General features: G+C 44.0%; 1 protein-coding gene across 1 annotated transcript in view; it reads right to left on the bottom strand.

Annotated features, from left to right (window-relative positions):
* Positions 1-21,228, bottom strand: part of STK32B (serine/threonine kinase 32B) — a 363,907-nt gene extending 342,679 nt beyond the window's left edge. The window contains exon 1 of the mRNA XM_073574498.1: positions 20,744-21,228. Coding sequence (XP_073430599.1) covers positions 20,744-20,822 — 79 coding nt within the window. The 5' untranslated portion in view covers positions 20,823-21,228. The remainder of the gene's footprint in view (positions 1-20,743) is intronic.
* Between the last annotated feature and the right edge of the window lie 4,964 nt (positions 21,229-26,192).

The following is a 26,192-nucleotide window of genomic DNA, read 5'->3' as shown; positions in this document are numbered from 1 at the left end:
GGCTACTAGTCTAATCATGGGGCCCACTGAGGCCTTGCTGCCTCCGGAAAGTTTTGTTGAAAGTATGCTGCGGGCATAGTGGTTACTTGTGACCCCGTGTCCACCAGACACCGGACGGCCCGGCCCTCTACTTCTGCCCAAACTACCAGACACTTTGCTACCAAATCTTCAGGACTTCCACCACCCCTAGTTGTGGTTTTCGGCTCCGAGCGGCGTCCCCCCAGCCCGGAGCCCTTTAGTTTAATGGCCGCCGAGGTGGGTATCTCCCACGCCGCGGACACTCTCGGGCGAAGTGGCCTGGTTCTCCACACTCATAACACCGGGCCGGTATACAGTAGATTGACCACCCCGTGGAGAACGTGACCCCCAGGGACCGGGATTAACACTGGGTCGTCCAGTCTCCGGTTCGGTTCTTCTCTTTACTTCAGCCAACTCGCTCTTAATATTTTTCAATTCTCGCTTCATCTCCTCCACCCACTGAGGTTCCTCAACTGTGTTCGAGGAGGCCTCCACACCTCGGACCTTCCCCACGGGGACCGCCATCCCCTGCTCTTGCTCCCGAACCCTTGCCTGACTTCCCACTTCTGAAAAGTCTATTTGGGTATTCATTCTGATCTGTTCCCGTAATGCCTGCTTTATCAGTGGATCTCGCAGTCCAGTCACCAGTAGGTCACGTAGGGTAATGTCAACAGGTCCTACCCCTACCCCGTCTTTTCTTTCAATAGCCGTATGCAATTCTTGGAGTACATTCATATACTGAGTAATCGTCTCCCCCTCTGCCTGCATCCGGCTAAACAGACGGGTCCTTAACTCTCCCACATTAGTGGGATCCCCGTGGGTCTGTTCCACTATCTGCAACACCTTTTCAAAAGTGTTGCGGTGCCCCGGAGGTTTCAACATCACTGACCTCCGCACCTCCCCATCTAGGGCCATGAGTGCCACTTCAGCTTCCAGGTCAGGGGTCATTGGGTGCATCCGAAAGAGCCCCCCATAGCATAGTATTGGAGCCGGAGAATCTAGGCAGGTTGTTCAGCATGGCCCCCAATGAAATGCTAGTACGGGGGCCCTCAGTATTTACAGAGTCTACAGCTTCCCCCTGACCTGCACCACCACCGTCTATGCTCGGAGACTGCATCCTGCCGACTACGCCAAGTGTAGGGTTGAGCAGGTTCGCAGGATGCAGTGACGAGACACTAGACGACTGATGGTTTGCAAAATAACTTTTATCTAGCTTTAGCCACTGGGCTTGTTTGAACAAACATACAATTGCGAACCAAACAAACAGTCCACGCAGGGACTCAACAATCTTATTCAAATTCTAAAGCCACTTAGCCTTCCAGGGACTGCTGGTTTCGTGAGCGAGGCTGTGTTGAGGTCGCTGAGGCAGCTGTCCTGAAGTCTCGCTTCCCCAGGAAGGAATGGGGCTCAACAGGCCCTGAAGAAAGTGATGACGGTGGGGCGCAACAGGCCCTGAAGAAAGCAATATCGTTGGGGCGCAACAGGCCCTGAAGAAAGCGATGCCGTTGGGGCACAACAGGCCTTGAAGAAAGCGAGGCCGTTGGGGCGCAACAGGCCCTGAAGAAAGCGCTGCCGCTGGGGCGCAACAGGCCCTGAAGGAAACGCTGCCGCTGGGGCGCAACAGGCCCTGAAGAAAGCGCTGCCGCTGGGGCGCAACAGGCCCTGAAGGAAACGCTGCCGCTGGGGCGCAACAGGCCCTGAAGAAAGCGATGCCGTTGGGGCGCAACAGGCCCTGAAGAAAGCGCTGCCGCTGGGGTGCAACAGGCCCTGAAGAAAGCGATGCCGTTGGGGCACAACAGGCCCTGATGGAAATGATGGAGGTGGCGTGCGGTGATGACGCAGTTCCCCAGATGACCTGTAGCCGTCCTTTATCAAGGAGTCTCTCCCAAAGCCAGGGTAGCGAGCCTCTTATCTCGCCTGTGATGAGGTGGCGCATCTTCAGGCCGGTGACGGCTGGGTCGGCGTGATGGGGGAAGGCTGGGGGGAAGTGCCCAGGCCTCTGTGGCCTGGATACGGGTACTCACGGCCACAACCTGAGGTAAAGTTCCTCTCTCGCCAAGGCGGGAGGTAGCGGGGATGCTTCTCTCAGAACGGGAGCGGGGAGCAGTCTCTGGGAACAGTCTCTCACGTCTGTCTTGTCTCTCTTGTCAGTAAATGTCCAGCTTTTTCCTCGCAGGCTCCTCTCGGTGCCCCTGCAAGTCACCCTGCATCCTGCCTTCACTCTCTCTCTTCCCCAACTGCCACTTCAGCGCGTCCCCTGCTCCTTTTACCCTAGCCCCGCCCCCTGTTGCCCTGACAACCTCAGTCGCATGTCTCCCTTTTTAATCCTCCTGATGTGATTCCTTCAATAACTCTGATGGCGGTCCCCTTGGTTCCGGCCCAATCACTATATGGGGGTCCGCCTCCCCACAGGGGCACATCATAAATCACCAAATCACTCTCACAAGTCTTCGGTTCCCCTGAAACAAAGAATCTTCGATTGCATTGCCCAGATGAAACACAACAATAGCAGCTTCACTACCTACTGCGGAAACCAGCTATTGCTAATAACATTAACATTAGATGAGCATACACAGTGCAATAATTCCATTTGTCATAAGGCATTAGCTGGGTCCATACATACACCTTTTACAAGATTGTCCAGATTACTGTTAATGGAATGTGTAATTCTTCTACAAACGGAGCATATGCATCCATGTATTTACACTAATTTTCTGTTTCATTGATACATTTGTTCCATGCTGCATCAGAAAGAGTGTAATAGAAATAATTAAAGGGGTAGGCCACTTGATAAAACTATTTTAGAAAATAGAAAAGTCCCTAAACTGTTGTGGCACAATACACTGTAAAACCCTATATATGTTACCCCTCCTGCTTGTTAAAAATTCCCGTGTATGGCTCTGTAACCAGTTTAGAGGCACAGGCACCTCTAAAATAGGATGTGCAATGCTGACGTTCATGTGATTTTCCAACCAGACTCGTGTCTGGGCCATCATTTTCTGTGCATTAGCTGAACTGTGGCTCAATGCATTCAGTGCATGTGCAATTAAAGACAGCAGAACTTCCTGCACATGCAGACACTGCATTAGGGAATGTATTCATTATGGACATCAATGATACAATATAAGGTAAGTACTTGTCCATTACTCAGTATGTGTTCACAGCTTTTTGCATTAATAATGTCCAAATATACAGTAAGTTCTAATATATAGTGAGTGGTATGTATAATATGAATATGAATCAATAGCACGCCCCCTGGAAGAAGCTAATGCGAAACGAGCTTTTAGCTAGTTTGTCTCTACTTGGATTCTCCCATCCCCTATTTCTAGCCACCAAATGGGCTACTTTTTGGTTATCTTTCCTCTTCCATTATTGTTTCATTAGTTGCTTGGCCATTTGGCCCTATAAGTTATAGTGTAGTATATACAGTGGGTACAGAAAGTATTCAGACCCCTTTAAATTTTTCACTCTTTGTTTCATTGCAGCCATTTGGTAAATTCAAAAAAGTTCTTTTTTTCTCATTAATGTCCACTCTGCACCCCATCTTGACTGAAAAAAACAGAAATGTAGAAATTTTTGCAAATATGTTAAAAAAGAAATATCACATGGTCATAAGTCTTCAGACCCTTTGCTCAGTATTGAGTAGACACACCTTTTGAGCTAGTACAGCCATGAGTCTTCTTGGGAATGATGCAACAAGTTTTTCACACCTGGATTTGGGGATCCTCTGCTATTCTTCCTTGCAGATTCTCTCCAGTTCCATCAGGTTGCATATTGAACATTGGTGGACAGCCATTTTCAGGTCTCTCCAGAGATGCTCAATTGGGTTTAGGTCAGGGCTCTGGCTGGGCCAGTCAAGAATGATCACAGAGTTGTTCTGAAGCCACTCCTTTGTTATTTTATCTGTGCGCTTAGGGTCATTTTCTAGTTGGAAGGTGAACCTTCGGCCAAGTCTGAGGTCCAGAGCACTCTGGAAGAGGTTTTCATTTAGGATATCTCTGTACTTGGCCGCATTCATGTTTCCTTCAATTGCAACCAGTCATCCTGTCCCTGCCGCTACAAAACACCCCCATATCATGATGCTGCCACCACCATCTTTCACTGTTGGGATTGTATTGGGCAGGTGATGAGCAGTGCCTGGTTTTCTCCACCCATACCACTTAGAATTATCACCAAAAAGTTCAATCTTCATCTCATCAGACCAGAAAATCTTATTTCTCATAGTCTGGGAGTCCTTCAAGTGTTTTTTTTAGCAAACTCTATGTGGGCTTTCATATGTCTTGCACTGAGGAGAGGTTTCCATCTGGCCCCTCTGCCATAAAGGGCCGACTGGTGGAGGGCTGCCATGATAGTTGACTTTGTGGAACTTTCTCCCCTCTTCCTTCTGCTTCTGTGGAGCTCAGCCACAGTGATCTTGGGGTTCTTCTTTACCTCTCTCACCAAGGCTCTTCTCCCAAGATTGCTCAGTTTGGCTGGACGGCCAGGTCTAGGAAGAATTCTGGTGGTCCCAAACTTCTTCCATTTAAGGATTATGGAGGCCACTGTGCTCTTAGGAACCTTGAGTACTGCAGAAATTCTTTTGTAACCTTGGCCAGATCTGTGCCTTGCCACAATTCTGTCTCTGAGTTCCTTGGCCAGTTCCTTTGACCTCATGATTCTCATTTGGTCTGACATGCACTGTGAGCTGTGAGGTCTTATATAGACAGGTTTGTGCCTTTACAAATCAGGTCCTATCAGTTTAATTAAACACAGCTGGACTCCAATGAAGGAGTAGAACCATCTCAAAGAGGATTACAAGGAAATGGACAGCATGTGACTTAAATATGAGTGTCTGAGCAAAGGGTCTGAATACTTATGACCATGTGATATTTCAGGGTTTGTTTTTTTTAATAAATTGCAAAAATTTCTATATTTCTGTTTTTTTTCAGCCAATATGGGGTGCAGAGTGTACATTAATGAGAAAAAAAATGAACATTTTTGAATTTACCAAATGTCTGCAATGAAACAAAGAGTGAAAAATGTAAAGGGGTCTGAAAACTTTCTGGACCCACTGTGACTTTGTGCATTTGTGGACCTGCTATTTGGTTTGAGTTAATCCTTAGTGGTACAAACCTTCATTCCTGTGCTATATTCTCTTTTTTTATTGTATATTTTTAATCTTGTCAACGAGTGGACATTCTGGATCCTTTCAAGTGAGAGGTACTATCCTACAAGGAGAATAATAATAGATGCATAGCAATGATCGAGAGCGGCCCAAAGTCCACCACAGATCACACAAGCTGATGAGGAATTGCGCCTTTTCCCTATTGCATGCATGAACTGATGCTAATATGGAGTCTGCAATCGCCAATAGATTTGTCTCTATGTAGGAAGGCGGAAGAGACAGAACTGGTTTTACCCAACGTAACTTTAAATTACATGAAAAATTCAAATTTATTCAGAGTTCTATCATTTATTATATTTAGAAAACTGATTAGCTTTTCACTATTATAAGAAAGTTATTTAGACTCTTTCGCATGATAGGTATGTTCACACGCATGGGGCATTTCATCAAGTTCTTCTAGTGACTGTGTTGCCATTAGCTGTGCCAAATTGATCAAAGTGTTGTGTGATGTTTGCTAAATCTGGCACATATAACACTTTTATTCTAGAGCTGATTTTCTACATTTTACACCTACTTTGGAGAGTTTGCAACTATTTCTGCAGCTTTTTACAAAATCACACATCATAAATCTTCTTAGATCCCATTTGCATAGCTAACCAGTCATTATTACAGTCACTTTTTAAAAGCGGCAAGAGCAGTGTAAAATAACCAAAAGTTGAACATATAACACTGCTATAAAAACTTGTGATAAATTCCTTCCATCATTTATTTCCAAATTTCGGTCCATATTTGTGGATCCAAGAAATCGTATCCACATGCTGCAGAAAAAAATTTGAGCACAAAGTGACCTGAAGTTTGGATTTTAGATACACAGTGTGTTAATCATTTTCACAGATTTTCCTTTTTCTGTCAGTCCTATAGAGTAGAGGTTCAGAAACACATCTCCGCTCCATTCAGGTAATGCTCATCAGACCTCTGTTTTTGGGATCCAGAGCCCCAACTTTAGGGTTAACTTTGTGGTCCCAGCAGTTTGATCCCCAGTGATCAATAAGTTATATCCTATCTTGCAAATAACTGATGATATTGGACTACCCCTTTAACCTTTCCTGACATATAATGTAACAAATTGAGTGGTCCATTTTCTCCTGTTACCCTTGTGAAAATGAAAAATTTGCGGCTAAAGCAACATTATTGTGGACAAAACATAATTTTTCATTTTTAAGGTCCAATGTTTTGTAAATCTGTGTGGCACCTGTGGGTTCAAGACACTCACCATGTGCAGAGATAAATTCCTTGAGGGGTGTAGTGTTATGAATGAGTCACCGAGGAGGAAAAAGCAAAAAGCAAGCTAAGCCCAGAAAACCGGAGAGGTTGGTAACTAGCGGATTGCAGACCCCTGATCCTATCCACAACAACTAGCAGTAGCCTTGGAGCGTGCCTACGGTGGTCCTAGATGCCCTGTCACGGCCGGAGAGCTAAATAAGCCTAAAGAAAGAAAGGGAAAATCTAAACTGCCCCAGAGCAGACCCCAAAGCAATAGACAGCCCCCAACATGTATTGTCGGTGAAACAAGATGAAAACACAAGCACAGATAGAAAGATAGGCTGAGCAAACGATGGGGCCCTCACTAACTAGAAAGGACAGGAAAGAAAAGCTGCTGTCTGCAATCACGCAAAAAACCCTGCCAAAAAATGTCCAACACGTCTGATAGAAAAAGGCCCTGAAGTCGCTAGACTTCAATTCCCTATATCAGCACTCAGGTATATTCTGAAGACAGAGCAAAAGAGATCAACTGATCAGAGACAAAATGGGGATTCAGCCCAGTCCCAGCCAGGGCTGGCTGAACACAAAAGCTAAGTAAACCAGATGAAAACTCATATGAACAATAGCAGAGAAAACTTAGCTTTAAGAAGGCAGGAACCAAACTGGAAACCAGAAGCCACAGTCAGGAGAAATCACCAGAAAGAAACTAGGGAGTCGGCTGCCTTAAATCTAATCAGAAATTCATGATGTCCAATCACAGTCCTCTTCCTCAGGTGGCCGGTCTCTGGCATTTAGATCAGCTTCATTACCTCCCTTCACCAACAGAGGGAGTCCAGATAGAGAACTCACTACTCCTCTGTCAGCACCGCCAGCACCGAAAATGAGCTCACAACAGTGTAGTTTCCAAAAGGGATCACTTGTGGTGGGTTTCTCCTGCTTTATTACCTCAATGCTTTTTAAATATGACACGGGGTCCGCAGTCTATTCCAGCCAAATATGCAATTGAAAAGTCAAATAGCGCTAATTCCCTTCTGAGTCCTGCTGAGTGCACAATCAGTAGTTTCCCAAAACATATGGAGTATTGGTGTACTCAGGAATGTGAAATAAATCATATAAGGGTCATAAAGTCACAGGAGATGATGAGATATGAGCTGTAGAGCGAGGTTCTCTGATTCCTATCACTCACAGTTTCGTGCAGCTTCAGACTGCGCCACTGCCTACTCATTCTGTCCCTGCGGCTCCTGAACTGCGTCCTCCTCCTGTCTACTGTACACACGTATAAACATCTGTCAGGGTTAATAGACGTGGACTTCAACGCTGAGCATCTGCTGGATCTACTGTAACATTAATATTGCCAACTTAATATGTAAACAGCTTGTAGTACCTTTATCTCGGGGTTTTGAACATGGAAAATATCAGAAATTGTCTTAAAATTATAAAATAGCTAGCTGAAGAGCCCGGTGTTGCCTGGGCATAGTAACCAACTGTGGTTAGTTATAACAAATTATAATGATTATATTGCACATAAAAACCGTGCATCTAATCCTATCCTGTGTGATACTGACTGCTGAGCCGTGTATCTAATCCTATTCTGTGTGATACTGTCTGCTGAGCCGTGTATCTAATACTATTCTGTGTGATACTGTCTGCTGAGCCGTGTATCTAATACTATTCTGTGTGATACTGTCTGCTGAGCTGTGTATCTAATACTATTCTGTGTGATACTGACTGCTGAGCTGCGTATCTAATCCTATCCTGTGTGATACTGACTGCAGAGCCGTGTACCTATTCCTATTGTGTGTGTTACTGACTGCTCAGCTGTGTATCTAATCCTATCCTGTGTGATACTGTCTGCTGAGCCGTGTATCTAATCCTATCCTGTGTTACTGACTGCTGAGCCGTGTATTTAATCCTATTCTGTGTGATACTGACTGCTGAGCTATGTATCTATTCCTATCCTGTGTGATACTGACTGCTGAGCTGTGTATCTAATCCTATCCTGTGTGATACTGACTGCTGAGCTGTGTATCTAATCCTATCCTGTGTGATACTGACTGCTGAGCCGTGTATCTAATCCTATCCTGTGTGATACTGACTGCTGAGCTGTGTATCTAATCCTCTCCTGTGTGATACTGACTGCTGAGCTGTGTATCTAATCCTATCCTGTGTGATACTGACTGCTGAGCTGTGTATCTAATCCTATCCTGTGTGATACTGACTGCTGAGCCGTGTATCTAATCCTATCCTGTGTGATACTGACTGCTGAGCTGTGTATCTAATCCTATCCTGTGTGATACTGACTGCTGAGCTGTGTATCTAATCCTATCCTGTGTGATACTGACTGCTGAGCCGTGTATCTAATCCTATCCTGTGTGATACTGACTGCTGAGCCGTGTATCTATTCCTATCCTGTGTGATACTGACTGCTGAGCTGTGTATCTAATCCTATCCTGTGTGATACTGACTGCTGAGCCGTGTATCTAATCCTATCCTGTGTGATACTGACTGCTGAGCCGTGTATCTATTCCTATCCTGTGTGATACTGACTGCTGAGCTGTGTATCTAATCCTATCCTGTGTGATACTGACTGCTGAGCCGTGTATCTAATCCTATCCTGTGTGATACTGACTGCTGAGCCGGGTATCTAATAGACGATAACACCATAGAAATGATAAGAATAATAGGCTTCAGTTACCACAACTGTCTACAAAGAAAACTGTTGCTGATAGCAGCCAATCACAGCTCATTTTTCATCTTTTAAACAGCTCTGGGACAGTGTGGCGAGTTTTGAGTGGCGACTTTTGTGTTTTTTATGTGGCGAGGTTGGTGTATGTGTGGTGAAATGTGTGCTGAGGGTGGTATATGTGGTGAAGCACGTGGTAGTGTGTGGCGCATTTTGTGTGTGTGTTCATATTCCCGTGTGTGGTGAGTATCCCATGTCAGGGCCCCACCTTAGCAACTGTACGGTATATACTCTTTGGCGCCATCGCTCTCATTCTTTCAGTCCCCCTTGTTCACATCTGGCAGCTGTCAATTTGCCTCCAACACTTTTCCTTTCACTTTTTCCCCATTATGTAGATACAGGCAAAATTGTTTGGTGAATTGGAACGCGCGGGGTTAAAATTTAGCCTCACAATATAACCTATGACGCTCTCGGGGTCCAGACGTGTGACTGTGCCAAATTTTGTGGCTGTAGCTGCGACGGTGCGGATGCCAATCCCAGACATACATACATACACACACACCCACATTGAGCTTTATATATTAGATCAAAAGTCGCTGATTCAATCTCTCAATGACCCTCTGCCGCCGTTCCTGGAGCAATGATGTAGGGTCGTGGGCCGGACTGGGGGTGGTCCCTCTTTATACCACGCAAAGACATCACAGACACCAGATGGAGGCAGATTTCGGGTACAACAGGTCCAAGTTTATTTCTAGCCGTCCGTCTGACGGCCCCAGCAATACACCGCAATTTCTTCACGGCCCTCTGTTTCCAGGCCCCGGTACACACACACTGTACTTTCACTTGAGACATGGATACACACACCGTCCCTTTTTCAGCTTTGTGACGTTCTGCCAGTTTGGTCACTGTGGCCGCCTTAGGCCACTGTACACCAACAGCAATTTTACTGGTCAGCTGTCGTCATCAAATTCGGAATGCTTTCCCTCGGGACCTCGTCTATACTGCGGTACTTCGTGTCAGGACCACCCCCTGACTTCTTTCCTCCTCAGTCCCCTGGTTTAGCTCTCCTCACAACACACAATTTGTCACAAACTTCTCGTCTCTTGAGCTCCTCCCGGGGACTGGAACTTTCTGGAACGCTACTGTCAAATTAATAACTTTCCCGGTTCCCTGTAACTCCGCCCCCATGACCAACGGTTTCTAAAGCCCTAAGCTGCAGTCAAATCGTGAACTCACACACCCCCCTGCCATCTTGTGGTCATCCAGGGTACTGCACTTCATCTATACTGTTCAGCTGTTTCACTTCTATCATAACTGACAAGTCTGTCCATCCGTCAGGTCACCTTCCCTACAATGACATAAAGTACGTTAACATTCACCTGAGTGCTGCAACCAATCACTGTTCGGAGCAGTGATGCTTACATGTAAAAAGCTGAGCATAATTGAGTACACCCCGTTTGAAAAGTAAGATTTGAATTAATATCTCACTGAAGACAAGAAACATTTCCAAAATTTTGACAAGATTGACTTTAATAAAAACCTTTTTTTAACTCAGAACACGAAAGTAAGATTAATAATATAGCCTTCATTTCAAAATCTTCAGTTTTACACAAATTAGTTTATTAAAAAATGAGTACACCCCTCACCAAAAGCTACAGCAAATAGTGTTTCATATGACCTCCATGAGATTTAAGGACAGCACTTAGTCTTCTAGGCACAGAAAGAACACATTGGCGACATATTACAACATCTCAAGTGCTGAACCAGCATCTTTTCAGGCCCATAGCAGCTGATTTGATCAGCTGTCATATGCCCCTAACAGCTGCGGTTGGAATCGTGATCCACCCGCTGCTCTTGACACTTTAAATGCTCTGTCATTCTCTGACAGCAGCATTTAACTCGCACTTACAGGAAACATGTCACAAACCATGCCCATTGGAGCCCCTGTTATATGATCGCTGGGTGTCGATGGGTTAGCATTACAGCCAGGGGTTTGCAGAAGACCTTTCGTGTCTTTCATCGCAGATCTCCTATGAACATTGGCCCGTAGTCGGCATTCATAGGAGATTAACATTTTGCTTCTGTGGAACAAACAATCATATGATCACAGCTTCAAGTCTCCTGAGGAGTCTATTGAAGTCAGTGAAAAGTGTAATAAAAGTGTTTTAAAAATGTTTTAAAAAATATAAAAGTTCAAATCACTCCTTTTTTACCCCATCCAAAATGAAATTAAAAAAAAAACAGAATTAAGTATTTTTTTTGTTGCCATGACATTGCAATAACTGGCGATCAAAACATACTGTCTAACCCAAAATGGTATCAATAAAAACATTAACTTGGTGAGAAAATATAAGCCCTCAACCAGCCACAGATCCCAAAAATTGGAGATGCTACGGGGCTCGGAAAATGGCAACATTTTTACAAACTTTGTAATTTTTTTCACCATTTAAATGAAAAAGAGCCTGTACATGTTTGGTATCTGCATACTGGTACTGACCTGGATAATCATATTTATTGATGGGTGAACCTAAACAGTAAGGTTTTGGGTCTGTACCAAACACCTTCTCCAGGAAGTGCGTGTTATTGTTCAGGTGTAGCACCCCAAACATCGGGTGTTTCTGTATGACAGCATGAGAAACACCGGCAGTTCTGATCAATGGTAAGGTCATTACCACCAGTCAGAGAGCTGCAGTTCCCATGTTATCAGATGACAGAGTGAGCCAGCAGCTGTGACTGGCAGTAAAAAGTTTACCTCCGGTCACAGGCATCAGCTGATGAGCTATAAACTCCGGTGAGCTTTTTCATGGGAACACTCCTGTCAGTGTGTTCTGACTGACTGGAAGAGCGGCCACTGATGTGATTGCTCTCCAAACCATCCAAATCGTTGTGGGACAGTATGGATTATGTTCACTTCGGACAGGTGAGAGATATCGTTGTTCATTATTTTATTTTTTACAGGGAACAAGGGTTTCAATGGAAAAGGTGTAGGCAAATATAACTGTGTTTTTTTTTAATTTCAAATAGAGGAGCTTGTATCTTTCTCTCAAATAATGTATTTTATTCCAGCTATTTTATTTTTACAATCTAACTATGGAGTTAGTAATAGAGATGGGCGGGCACCTGGATGTTCGGGTCCGGTGGGTTCGCCCGAACCTGGTCCCCATTCTCTTGAATGGGGGGCCCGAACATCCAGTGATTGCCATGCTGTCATGTGCATCAGAGGTATAAAGTTTACCTCCGGTCACTGGTGTCAGTTGATGGGACTACTGATCTCATCATCCGACACCTGCTGCTGCTAATAACAGTGAGAGCAGAAGTGGCGGATGGGAGTATTCATCATGAGAGTTTTTCTCACGTTGCTAGCGGGAATCTCACCAAGGTCACAGCAGTTCAGCCCGGCAGGGAACAGAGCCTCAGTGAGCAGATGTAACCTCAGTGACGTCACCACCAGCCACTAAGGCTACATTTGCAGCCGCTCAGTCACCAGTGGTTCTCAGCCTCGACGGTCACATCTCGGCACCATCCAGGTTGAAAACTGTTTATCACCAGACATGGATTAAGGCATGGGACAGAACGACAGATAGGTATGGTATATTGTTGTTTTTTTAATTTACTTTTATTACAGGAGAACGATGACTTCTGTGGAATAGGCATTAGGTGAGTATAATTGTATTTGTTATTTTTAAATAAAACAAAACACAGTTTTACTTTTCTATTTCTAATAAAAGACTTTATTCTGGCTGTGTCTTTATTTACCATACAACTATAGGATTAGTAATGGATAAGTTTCTTACAGATGCCTCTCCATAACTAAGCCATGAGATTGATGTCACCTGACAATACAAAGGTGACATCAACCCCACAAATAATAACCCCACTTGCCACCGCTACACGGCAAGTGGGAAGAGTCAGGTGTTATGATTGGGTCACTGAGGAGAAGAGCAAGACCAAGCTAAGCCACAGAAAACCAGAGAGGTTGGTAACTAAGCGGATTGCAGACCCCTGATCCTATCCACACAAATAGCAGTAGCCGTGGAGCATACCTACGATGATCCTAGATGCCTCGGCACAGCCGGAGAGCTAAATAAGCCTAAAGCAAGAAAGGGGAAATCTAAACTGCTCCAGAGCAGACCCCAAAGGAATAGATAGCCCCCAAACATATATTGTCGGTGAGACAAGATGAAAACACAAACGCAAGTAGGAAAATAGACTGAGCAAATGATGGGGCCCACACTAACTAGACAGGACATGAAAGAAAAGACACTGTCTGCAATCACGCAAAAAACATTGCAAAAAATGTCCAACAAGTCTGATTGAAAAATACTGAAGTCACACTACTTCGCCCACTATATCAGCACTCTGGTATATTCTGAAAGCAGAGCAGAAAGAGGCCAATCTAATAAGGGACCAAAACAAACTGGCACAAGCAGTAATATATGGATGAAGATTCAGCACAGCCCCAGCCGCAGCTGGCTGACCACACAAAACTGAAGTAGACAAAACCAGATCAAATGTGAACAATAGCAAAAGAACACTTAGCTGAGCATGCAGGAACTGAGCTGGGAACTAAGACCCCAGGAGGCAGGAAAAAATCACCAGCAGGGATAGAGGGAGTCGGCTGTCTTAAATCCAGTCAGAAAACCCAGATCTCCAATCATCCTCTTCATTATCAGGTGGCAAGCCTCTGCTAATCAGATCACCTCCATTACCTCCAGTAACCACCAGAGGGAGCCCAGAAAGAGAACTCGCGACCCCTCTGTCAATATAACCAGCTCCACTACCTTCACTAGTAACCAGAGGTAGGCCAGAAAGCGAATTCACAGCAGTCGGGCAAAGTGCCAGAATTGGTGCATCTAATAGATGTGCCTTTTCTGAGCAGCTGCAGGATGCTAGATGCTATTCATGGCCCCTTACCAGCCTGAGAATACCAGATCCCAGCTGTCTTCTTTAGCAAGGCTGGTTGTCAAAAAGGGGAGGGGGACCCCACACCGGTTTTTAAATTATTTAAATAATTTTTTTAAAAAACAGCATATTCTTGATAACCAGCCTTGCTTAAGCTGACAACTGAGGGTTGCAGCCCCCAGCTGTGAGTTTTGCCTGGCTGGTTATCAAAAATACAGGAGAACTTTTTTTATTATTTATTTACAGCGCAGGAGTGGCTGATGAATACTCTCATCTGCCACTCCTGCTCTCACTGTTATGAGCAGCAGCAGTCGGATATTGGGATCAGTAGTCCCATCAGCTGACACCAGTGACCGTAAGTAAACTTTATACCTCCAATCACAGCTGAGCTCTCACAGCATGGGAACCGTGGCTCTCTTACTGGCAGGGATGATTTTACCGCCGATCAGAAGCAGTGTTTGTCGCGCTGCCAAGCACATGACAGAGTGACAAACACCCGATGTTTGAGCAGCCGAACCCGAACAGTAACACAGACTTCCTGGAGAAGTCTGTGTTCGGTGTCCGTGCCCGAAGAGTAGGTGTTCGGTACAGAAACTGAACTTTACTCTTTGGGTTTGCCCATCTCTAGTTACTTCAATTAATATAGACTTGGCACACACCAAAAAGATTCTGATGCAGAAAGGTGGTTTTAATGAATTGCAGTACATACATACAGACGTTTCGGTCTAGGACCTTCATCAATGTACAATAAGTTGTACTGTGAGCTCTTAGTGACTGGGCTTTAAGGGAGACACCAACACTACAAGGAGGCACCTGCGGCCGTCCCACGTGGTTCTATATAACAAGTGGACGCAGTATCCACCGCGAATCCAAGACCCTTGGAGAGAGGTTAACTCAGAGCATCCCAGTCACCTCTTTCCAGCCCATTGATTTTCTCCTTTTGCCAAAGTCTAGAAGCAAACACATTAGTAAATCCGACCTACTAATGTTAGTAAGGAAAATGTTAAGCACTTATAAGAGACATCAGATCATAACTTATGTATCAGTCAGGCTAGATGATCTCCCCAATGATTATCATCTGGCTCTTGATTTAATGGTACGAATGACACAGTAGGGGTCTTATCCATTTTTTATGAAAAAATTGATGTCTAGCCAATAGAGTTGAGCGAAACGGGTCGAAAAATGTCAAAAGTCGCCGACTTTTGGAAAAGTCGGGTTTCATGAAACGAAACCCGACCCTAGGATGAGGTCGGCCACGAGGTCGGCGACTTACGCGCCAAAGTCGCGTTTCAAAAGTTTGTTTTGCGCTCTTTTTCAGCCAATCAGGATCCACGAACACTGTGGGCAACGTGATGACATAGGCAGGGGTCACCACCATCTTTCAGAAGGGCATGCAAGTGATTGGCTTGCTTTGGTGGGCGTCACAGGGGTTATAAAAGGGCGTGCACGCCGACCGCCATCTTACTTCTGCCGATCTTAGCATAGGGAGAGGTTGCTGCTGCTGATTCTTTAGGGAGAGCGTTAGGCAGGGAAGAAGAAAAAAAAACTGCTTCTGCTGCTAGCGATTTGGCCTGTACGACACACCAGTCACTGTGTGCGCAGTGCAAGGGGAGGCTATATTGTGGTGGATCAGCGGTGTTGGTTGTTAGGCTGCCTTCTAAGGCTTCCTGACAGCTGCATTGCTGTTTACCCACTGCTCTGCAAACTGCTTTTTTAAAAGCAAACCCAATTTTTTTTTTTGTCCTGCTGAGGTACTGAGCGTGCATTTTTTCACACCATACAGCGGTGTACGCTCCTCACACAGTACCGTGTAACGGCTGTTATCACAGCCACAGTGAAGCTATCTGTGTGTCACTCTGTGAGAATAAGTCGAGGACATGTTCCGTTCTTACAGACCTGCACCTACTAGTTTTGTCTAGTTTTCAAACAGTTAAATATATTTGCTGTTTGATCACATTCAAAACTATAGAGAGACAGCGTGTGTCAGTCCGTATACTTAAAAAACACGGAGCTTGACAATTTTACGTACACCGGACAGCCGTGTACGTGCACGCTCCTCTCAGTACCATGTAACGGCTGTTATCACGGCCACAGTGAAGCTATCTGTGTGTCACTGTGGAAGGATAAGTGGAGGACTTGTTCCGTTCTTACAGACCTACACTCTAGGGAGATTCCTATTCTGCCCAATCCTACATACACCTTGTAGTTTGTGATACACTAGCTAATTTCTGCCTGTGACATAGCGCTCTGATATTCAGTGGGCCTCACACAATCCAAAAGTGTCCAGTGTCCACTAGTGTGTGCAGAAATTCAAAATCTCCCTTATCCTGTAGTCACTTTTTTCACACCTGTGCCATCGAGCCTGTGACATAGCGCTCTGATATTCAGTGGGCCTCACACAATCCAAAAGTGTCCAGTGTCCACTAGTGTGTGCAGAAATTCAAAATCTCTGTGATCCTGTAGTCACTTTTTTCACACCTGTGCCATCGAGCCTGTGACGTAGCGCTCTGATATTCAGTGGGCCTCACACAATCCAAAAGTGTCCAGTGTCCACTAGTGTGTGCAGAAATTCAAAATTTCCCTTATCCTGTAGTCACTTTTTTCACACCTGTGCCATCGAGCCTGTGACATAGCGCTGTGATATTCAGTGGGCCTCACACAATCCATAAGTGTCCAGTGTCCACAAGTGTGTGCAGAAATTCAAAATCTCCCCTGTCCTATAGACACCTGGTACCTTGTTTTACATTACTATATAGTTTGTTGGATTTTGTCTACATTTCTACAAAAAATGAGGAAGGCTGGTGGAAGAGGCCATGGAATTGGGCGGGGGTTGGCAGCTGGTAATGATGGTGTTGGTGGTGGATCTGATGGTAGTGGCAAGAGCAAAATAGGACTGAATGCAGGAGGTGTTGAGCCTGCGTCATCGTCTGGCTCCATAAGGCTTCGAAGGCTTAGTTTTCTAAGAGTTGGCAAACCGCTTTTAAAGCCAGAGCATCAGGAAAATGTTTTGTCTTACATTGCTGACTCAGCCTCCAGCTCTATCGCCTCCTCTTCTGAAGTTGAAAAAAGTAAAAGCACTGAGTCGTCATTGGAGGCTCATGTTCATGAACCACACCTTTCCTTGTGTCCTTCACCCCAACCAAGATTGAAGGATGAAGCAGGCCATACTACTGAATACTCCATGGAGCTGTTTTCACATACCATGCCTGGATTATCAAGTGAAATGGTGAATTACCCAGGCCAAGATGAATCTGACATGGAGTGCACTGATGCACAGCCGCTGATAGATGATTCTGCTGGTACATTCACTCAGAACACTACATTGTCCTCGCAGTGTACAGAGCCAGATTCTGACCCTGATGAGACTCAGGTGCCCCTTCCCGCACACTATACCACCATACACGGTGACAAAGAGGAAGCTGCAGATGAAAGTGCAGGTTCGGCCCACCCGCCATCAGACACACCACCGTACTATCAGGGGCCCTGTGCCAGTGCCGTCGCCAACGAGTGGGCCCCCCCTGCTTGCTCAGGATCACAGCACTTGCAAGGTTGAAATACTGTGCAGTGAGATGGAAGATGGGGACGACGAGGAGTCCAGACTAGTACAGGGATTCCCTAGCGAGGGAATTTTTGGGGAGCACTATACTCTGGAGAATGATAGATGGGGCCCACCATACACTGGAACATTCCAAAGGTGGACATCAGACACTGAAGCAGCATTTACAGGGCCCATTATACACTAGAGCATTAGAAATGGGGCCCATTATGTTTGGAGCATTATTTGGGCCCATAAGACAGTGGAGCTTCATCCATGGGGACCAACATATACTGTAGCATTATGTGGAGCTCATCATATACTGTTTCAAACATTATATGGGACCAATGATTCTGTATGGAGAAATAGATGGGCCTCGTCATGAGATGTAAAAAGTGAAGTATTTTTCATTGTACTATACCGCTATTTCTCTGCCGTATCGGAGCATGATGAGTTGTGGTATGTGTTAAAGGGGCGCTCTTTCGCCCAGGGCACATGAAAACCTGGAGCCAGCCCTACCCCCCCACAACTTTAGCCAAATAACCCCCATTTTTCAGTGCGTAACTTGTATTATGAAGTTAATTAAGGTTGACAAGCTTAAGTAAGAAGAATTGATGCTTTTGGCATTCAAATGGGCACTGTAGGTGTGTTTCCTGTCCTCCTCTCACTGCCAACTTTTATTCCCCATTGACTTACATTGGGTTTCGTATTTCGGGATGACCCCGACTTTTCCCTATAATCGGACGATCTTGCTCGACCCGACTTTTGGAAAAGTCGGGTTTCACGAAACGAAACTCGACCCTAAAAAAACAAAAGTCGCTCAACTCTACTAGCCAACAATGAGTCCTTCTGATCATCATGCCATATGTCATTATGTTTGACGAGAATTATCCAACCGAAAGGTACCTTAGCTACAACCTAAGTCAACAGGTTTTCACTTACATCTTTCTTATCGGAAAACCAGTAAGAATTTTCTTCTCGTTCACCTTTCAGCTCTCCATCAGGCTGCCTAATATAAAGTCATCAGTTTAGATGATGCCAACGGTCAACTGTTGGTCACCAGTAATAATTTATAAATCCTTAGGTTAATAAATGATGTTCTGGGACTGTCAGCGCCGGTAACATCGTCCATTCATATTTTATGTTACTATATTACTGTACACTGCCGGTTTAGACATATGAATGATTTCCTAAACACATAGTCCTACAATCAGAACACATTCACATTTTCTTCATTGCTAGAAATCCAGTGTACAGTGGAGAATCCAATGACATTTCCTAAGATTTCACCCAACATCTACAGCTGTTTCAGCCACCGCTCAAAAGATACAGGTAATCCATAGCGTGATGCCTAGCTGACCTTTCTTATAATCCTGACGCATTTCACGCCTAGGGAAAAAAATTAAAAAATCACATTGTGTATGTAGATGTAGCAGAACTGAGCTGGGATCAAATCATTAATCCAACCAGTTATAGGACTGGCGGGAAACATACTGCATTATCCTAATTTACTGAGTCCATTACATGACAAGTTCTATATTTTACCCTGGATTATAATTATTATATTTCAAGAGATTTTATTTTTTTTTAAATGAATGATGTTGAGAATTGAAAATATAAATGCACAAAGAAAAATATTACATCTGTCCTAACAGGCTACACATAGCGAATTACTAAAACGTATATAAGTGGACGCTTTTATAAGGAATTTTAAAAGATTTCTTATAAACTCTAACTTTGTAAGTAAAATTCAATCAATGATAATTTCCTGCAGTCCCATGTAAAGCAATTATAATTTATAGACATAATAAACAGTATTGCTTGGGTTTTCCTATATGCTATGTAAAAAAAAAAAAAAAATTAAAATCAGTCTTCAGAGATTTTTACATAACACTAATAACGAGGATAATTACCGAATACTTTGAGGTTGCTGTAAAAAAAACACATTAGATCGCTTGGAACAATGGTAGATGTCTATTGAAATGATGATTATTATTTATGTTTCCATTGTGTTTGACGATCAATGAATGAAGATAACGCCATTAGAGTCAGGCTAAGTTACCCCCATCTCTGTTACATCTGCACTTCACACATTTCCAATAAAAAACTATGGATTTCCTTTGTGCCAGACTTTCCCGTATAAACATGTAAGTAGTATTTTTTCCCTTTTAATGATAGGTAAAGAGATGAAGACAATAGAAAGCTTTCTACACTAGTTAGGTCTCTCGATTAAGACATTCTGCATGGTGATTCCGGAAGGAAGACAATTGTTATTTGCTCTTTGGATGTAAATATTAATGGAGCTAATATCTAGAAGTGTTCACTTTAAGGGCAGGTGTAGATGACCGTATGGTCTCCATTTGAGAAAATCGGTCCAATTCCTCTAATCACATGCTGATCAGAGTTTGATTAAAGTTCGATCGGTGTGGGAATTCTTCAGATGTGGAGAATTTAAAAAAAGAAAAAAGTTTCTCCAACTTCTCCATTCAGCCTGATCTGATGTTTTCCACAGACCCACAGACATGAATGGACAAGTGGCGTCCCATTATCAGAGGCCAATCGGGCGTGTTGCGATTTTTTTTCTCCTTGGACCACTCGTAAAAAAAAATAAGCGGACATGTGCACTGCCCCGTACAAAAACATTGGCCCAAGTGCGATCTGATGTTTTGTAATGGATCACACATGGACCGAAACTACGCTCCTTAGCTCTTAATGAGCACAATCCTGACAACGTAAGGAAAGCAAGGATCTCTTAAAGGGCTTGTCAGCCTTTTGAGAATTTCTTTCTTACTTAAATGCAAGTAGTTGGAGCTAAAAAATCTTTTTTTCAATTGGGTTTTAGTATAAATTTTGCACCGTTTGGCTTTAAACAGGCTGCACATTCAACTTTGATGTGGTCATTAATCAGCTCATAAAATGATAAAAGAGTTACAAACTCTCCCCTTTGGACAGTCAAGAGTAAATGTGCTGACAGATTCTCAGTGAACTCATTCTGCAGCCGGCAATAAACAGTGCAACACAAAAGCTATGGCAGGCAAACGGTGCAACATTTTAAAGAAACCGAACGACAAAAAAATAATTTTTAGACAAAAATTATTTTTAGACAAAAGTACATACATTGCAGTAAGAAAAAAAAATTCCCAATGAACTAGTCACAAAGGGAGTAGACATCACACAACAGACTGCTGGAAGCATCTGCATACTATTTCAGCACCGTGCACACTGGACAGCTCCTTACCGTCTTCATTCTCGTCAAACACTGGAGTTTTGTGTGAGTGGTTGGCACCCATAATAATAATCCACTGGGTTTTCACCATCCCCAATAAGAATAATCCTAGTCTGGATGAGTTTGAAGGATCTCAGCTGAAATAGAAGGCTTCCATGTCACAATAGAAAGCCATTGTGCTTTCTGATTCTTGCAAAAGCAGGATGCACAGTGCTCCGCGGGCTGCCTGCAGTCTTCTAGCTCTTCATCCCCCCTGATTCCAGGTTACACACACACAGATGAAGTCTTCAGATTGCTGTCCATGCCTTTATTTCTCCCCAGTAGCCCCTGCTTAAGGGTTTTCATCAGTAGCTGTGGGACTGGAGTATACAGCTGGTGGGTAGGGGAAATCCTCTATGTCCTGGGATCCAGTAGACACAGCAGAGCTGATCCATCCCTCCCTTGACACGCTGCAATTGCTTCTGCTATTTAGTAACGTGCTGCTCATGCCATATCAATGCAAGGGGGCAAGAGGAGGAGGAGGAGGAGAACAGCTCTTGTGATCTTAGCAAAATTAGACACTGAAGTGCATTACCATAGTCACAGCTTGAGGCGCGTAGACGTCGCAGAGCCCTCGGGTGACAGTACCGGTAGTGGGGGGCCGATCCACATCATTGACCCTAGGTACAAACAAACGTTCACATATGGATTCGTCACGGCAAGGCTTGTCCTTAAAGGACATACATGTGCAGATATTTTACTACCAAGCAGTCAGAATGGGAAATCATTAACGTCATTATTGCTGTCATCCAGCTTAGAAAACCAATTTCCAAAAAATCCACCAAAAACTTCATTTTTTTTTATCTACCATAGTAGAACACACGGCCACAAAGAACATATTCCTATCTGAAGGACCCAGTATGTCCATATATTACTTGGATATCCCATTGAATTAAAGAAAAGTTATCAAACAAAATTACATATTGCTTAGATCAGGTTTTTTCGGTTACTTTTTTGTTCTTAAACTTGCTATTTCCATCAGCTTTTTGTAAAAAAAAAAAATAGTGATCTTGCAATTTTCACACTGGCCACTGGGGCTTTTTTTTTACACTCATACTTTATGTCTTTTCCAGAAAAAGTTTCCGCACTCTCATTATCACAACAGACAGGATTACAGTGACAGGCACCAACACCACTATAGACAGCAGATAACACAATAGGCGATGTCACTGGTACCCCTGTTATTCCTCCCTTCACAATGACCCTTGAACACACTCATTAGATGCATCAAAAGAAAGGATCCAAGTTTAGACCATTGTGGCTATGTACATGTGTTGTTTCCTGAAACAACAGGAAGTTAGAGTTTAAAAAAAACAGTGACCAGTGTGAAAATTGAAAGATTTCTATTTTTTTAAAATACAGATTGTGATATGTAAAAAAGGGAAAAAAATGCTAAAAGATAAAATTTAAAAAAAAATTACCACAAAAATCTGATGTACACAATAGCCCCAGTAGCCGGTGTGGAAATTGCATAATATCTATTTTTTTTCATTTCTAATACAGATTCTGACATGTTAAAAAAATAAAGAAAAACATTACCAAACGCAAAAACTAAGTTTGACACAAAAATCTGATTTAAAAGGGTTGTCGGGTCAAAAACGATAAGTCTGCAGAAGTTCTGTGTGACTGCAGACTTATGAATCCCCCAGCGAACACAGGGATTCGCGGGTTTCAGACCCGGGATTGGATGGTATGTATGAGTTATACATACTCCCGGCCAGCGGGAGCAGTGCATACATACACTTGTATTGAGCCAAGGCTGCGCCCTGTCTATTTACGTGGCCGACCAAGTGTATGGAGAGGGAGGCTGCGTCCACTGGCCGGGAGTATGTATAACTCATACATACCATCCGATCTCGGGTCTCAATGTGGTCTGTAACTCCTTCTTTCCCCTGTGGTGATCCTGCTGGGAAACTGAAGATTTTTCTAAGGAGTTCCTCCATAGTTTAAGGCTGATCTTTGGGGTCCCCGCAGCCGGACTCCCCTTAATCAGTTGATTGTTGGGGTTCATTTTCAACAGCCAGAGATTGCTCAGAAAGTAAAAGTTTGACCATTGACATTGCCCCACTTGGAGAACATTCAGCAGATGTTCCTTCAACTCTTACTTTTATTTTATGGAGTAAGAGGCACCTAATCTATCACGAGTTCAACCATGTGCCAGAAAGTTACACCCATCCCGGCTTTGAGCTTCTGATGAGTTGAGTTAAACATTGGCCACTTTTTAAGAAAAATTACAAAAACCATGGAAATTTTTTTTAAAGAAGTGCAAATGAGGCGCAACCCAAAATTTGAAATCTTTTTCTGATCCAATTCTTGTGCTCAGACCCCAAATTCCCCCATAAAAGGGGTCTCTGTCAGCACATAATGACTGTTGAAACCAAGCACCAGGGCATCACGGTGGCTCAGTGGTGTCCTGGGTTCGAATCCCATCAACGACAACATCTGCAAGGAGTTTGTATGTTTTCCCCGTGTTGGCGTGGGTTTCCTCCGGGCACTCCGGTTTCCTCCCACACTCCAAAGACATACTGATAGGGAATATAGATTGTGAGCCCCATCGGGGACAGTGATGAGAATGTGTGCAAACTGTAAAGCGCTGCGGAATATGTTAGCGCTATATAAAAATAAAGATTATTTATTTATTTAAAGCACTGGCATCCGGTGCCCCATAATACCTACCTGTTTTCCATCGATCTCGGTTTTTCTTTGGCTTTATAAAGCCAGAGCTGTCAATCAAAGAAGATGAAGGCTGGAGAAAGAGGGAAAACAAATAGATAGGAAGGTGCACTTAAAGGGAATCTGTCACCTATTTTTTCGCATATAAGCTGCGGCCACTGCCATCAGGGGCTTATCTACAGTATTCTGTAATGCTGTAGATAAGCCTCCGATGTAACCTGAAAGATAAGAAAACGAGTTATATTATACTCACCGGGGGCGGTCCGGTCCAGGTCCGATGGGTGTCACGGTCCGGGTACGGCGCCTCCCATCTTCTAGCGATGACGTCCATTTCTTTGCTTCCCTGTTGAGGGCAGAGCAGAGTACTGCAGTGCGCAGGCGCCAGACCTCTCTGACCTTTCCCGGCACCTGCGCACTGCAGTACTCTGCTCTGCCCTCAACAGGGCAGAGCAGTACACCTGCACTGGAGCCACGACGGGAAGCAAAGAAATGGAAATCATCGCTAGAAGATGGGAGGCACCGGACCGGACCGCGACACCCTCCGGACCCAGACTAGACCCGAACTGCCCCTGGGTGAGTATAATATAACTAGTTTTTCTTATCTTTCAGGTTACATCGGGGGCTTAGCTACAGCATTACAGAATGCTGTAGATAAGCCCCTTATGGCGGTGGCCACAGCTTATAGTCCAAAAAATAGGTGACAGATTCCCTTTAAATTTACTTGGTTTCAATAGTTCTGTGCTGACAAAGTCCCTTAAGTACCTTAAGCAACCCTCACCAATAGGACCATCGGTTATCAGTCTGCTCTATAATTGGAAATTTTAGAGGAATCGACTACATAACACTTCTTAATGGCCACATTTCTTGTTTACTATTATCACATTTTATTATTTGTGGCAATCCACTGTGATTAGATACTACAGAGGACGACAGAAGAGAACAGAGGGTGACAGAGGAGAACAGGTTTATCAATTTCAAATAACATGACAGCAAAGACACAATTTTTATTTTCTAAAGGCTTTTACTGTTGTAGGTCTGGGAAGAAAACAGTTGGAAAATATTAAATTATACTGCCCTCTAGTGGTCATCTTAAGTTTCCAGCAATTCTGTATGTCACAAAATGCAAAAAGCCAGGCAAGTACAGGGAGGGTGTAAGGCTATGTTCACACTAGGCATTTTTGCTGCGTTTGATTTTTTAATCCAAAATTTCAGCTGCGTTTTACAGTACCAGCAAAGTCTATGAGTTTTCAGAAATCTCATGCACACATCTTGGTTTTTTTTGTAATCAGAATTTTGTGCTTTGCCTGTTTTTTTGCCTGTTTTTTTTTTTTTTTGCACAGTGGAGCATGTCAGCATATTTTCAGTAGGTTTACTAAGACACACAAGTCAGGAGAGATGACGTCTTCTTTAAGACCAACCTGTCAGCACCAATTGACTGTACAAACAAAGCACAGGCGTTCGGTGCGCCCTTGTCGCGGCCAAACAATTCAGTGCACCTTGCCGCCTACTTGTTTTTTATCCTGTAAAATTAGATTTGTCAATGAAAGAAGAGAAGGATGGAGATAGATATAAATCAAATAGGTGGGCAGGTGCACTGAAATGTTTGGACAGACCCAAGTTGTGCCGAGCTTCGTTTGAACAGTCATTTTGCGCTGACAGACTCTTTTTAAGGTGATTACAAATTGTGCAAGAAGATTCAATTCTAAAAAAAGCCTTATAATAGATACATGGCATGTGCTTTTTCATCAGTTTTTTATGTAATGGAGGCACAGAGAATAATCATGGTCTCCTTTAATATATAAGATATGTGCATTTTTGAAGATGAAGTTGAAAACTGCATGTCTTGCAAAACTGAAAATATCTCCATAAAGCACTTCCTGCTATCACCTTCCTCCTGCCTCCATCAGTGAATTCAGGATTCAGGCCGGGGTCACACTTGCAAATGCAATGCGAGTTGCTCGCATCAATACCCGGCACTGCCGCCGGCTCTCGGGACCGGAGTGTGCGGCTGCATGTATTTCTATGCAGCTGCGCGCTCCGGTCCAGAGGGCCGGCGGCGGTACCCGGGTACTGATGAGAGACTCGCGTGAGTTTCTCGCATTGCAGTTGCAAGTGTGACCCCGGCCTGAGACTTTTCCTGTGTTACACGGCTTACATCATTCCTAGTTCATAGGAGTCATGAAAGTAAAAGTACAAGGAAATTACTTTCGTGGGGTTTGAATTCATAAAGGGACATAAATAAGGATGAGCGAATGTGCTTGGTGATACCGGGATATCACTCGAATATCGGGGTGCTCGGATGTGCTCGGCACTCGGCGAGTATTGTGCGGTGCTCAATTTTCAAACTCAAATCCCTGCATGTTCTGTGCTTATTACACAGCCAATAAGCATGCGTGGATTACCTGCGAGTTACTCTAATGCCGCAGCCATCTTGTTAGTGGCATTACTGTGATTGGCTGGCCGTGTTACATCATCAGGCGTTATTAAAGGACAGGAGACACCAGGTTTGGCACGCTGACATAATTGCACAGCTCTGTGGCAGTTATTTGAGGGAAGAACTGCTTTCCCAGGTGTGTGTGCACAGCTTAACGAATCAGACTCCTCTAGTGTTGATACTGGTGCTGAAGCTGAACAAACATACTAATAGTCCTTGTAAAAGCCTATTTTGTGCTTTTCTGTTTGCATCAGATGCAGTCTGCATTTAGCCTAGGGAGACAGAGAGAGTTACAAAAGCAAGGAGAGTGGCTGA

The sequence above is a fragment of the Dendrobates tinctorius genome, unplaced genomic scaffold, assembly GCF_039654945.1.
Source record: "Dendrobates tinctorius isolate UK_male_01 unplaced genomic scaffold, ASM3965494v1 ptg000039l, whole genome shotgun sequence".
Lineage (NCBI taxonomy): Eukaryota > Metazoa > Chordata > Amphibia > Anura > Dendrobatidae > Dendrobates > Dendrobates tinctorius.
Note: the sequence above shows the minus strand (reverse complement) of the source record. Positions and strands in the feature narration are given on the sequence as shown.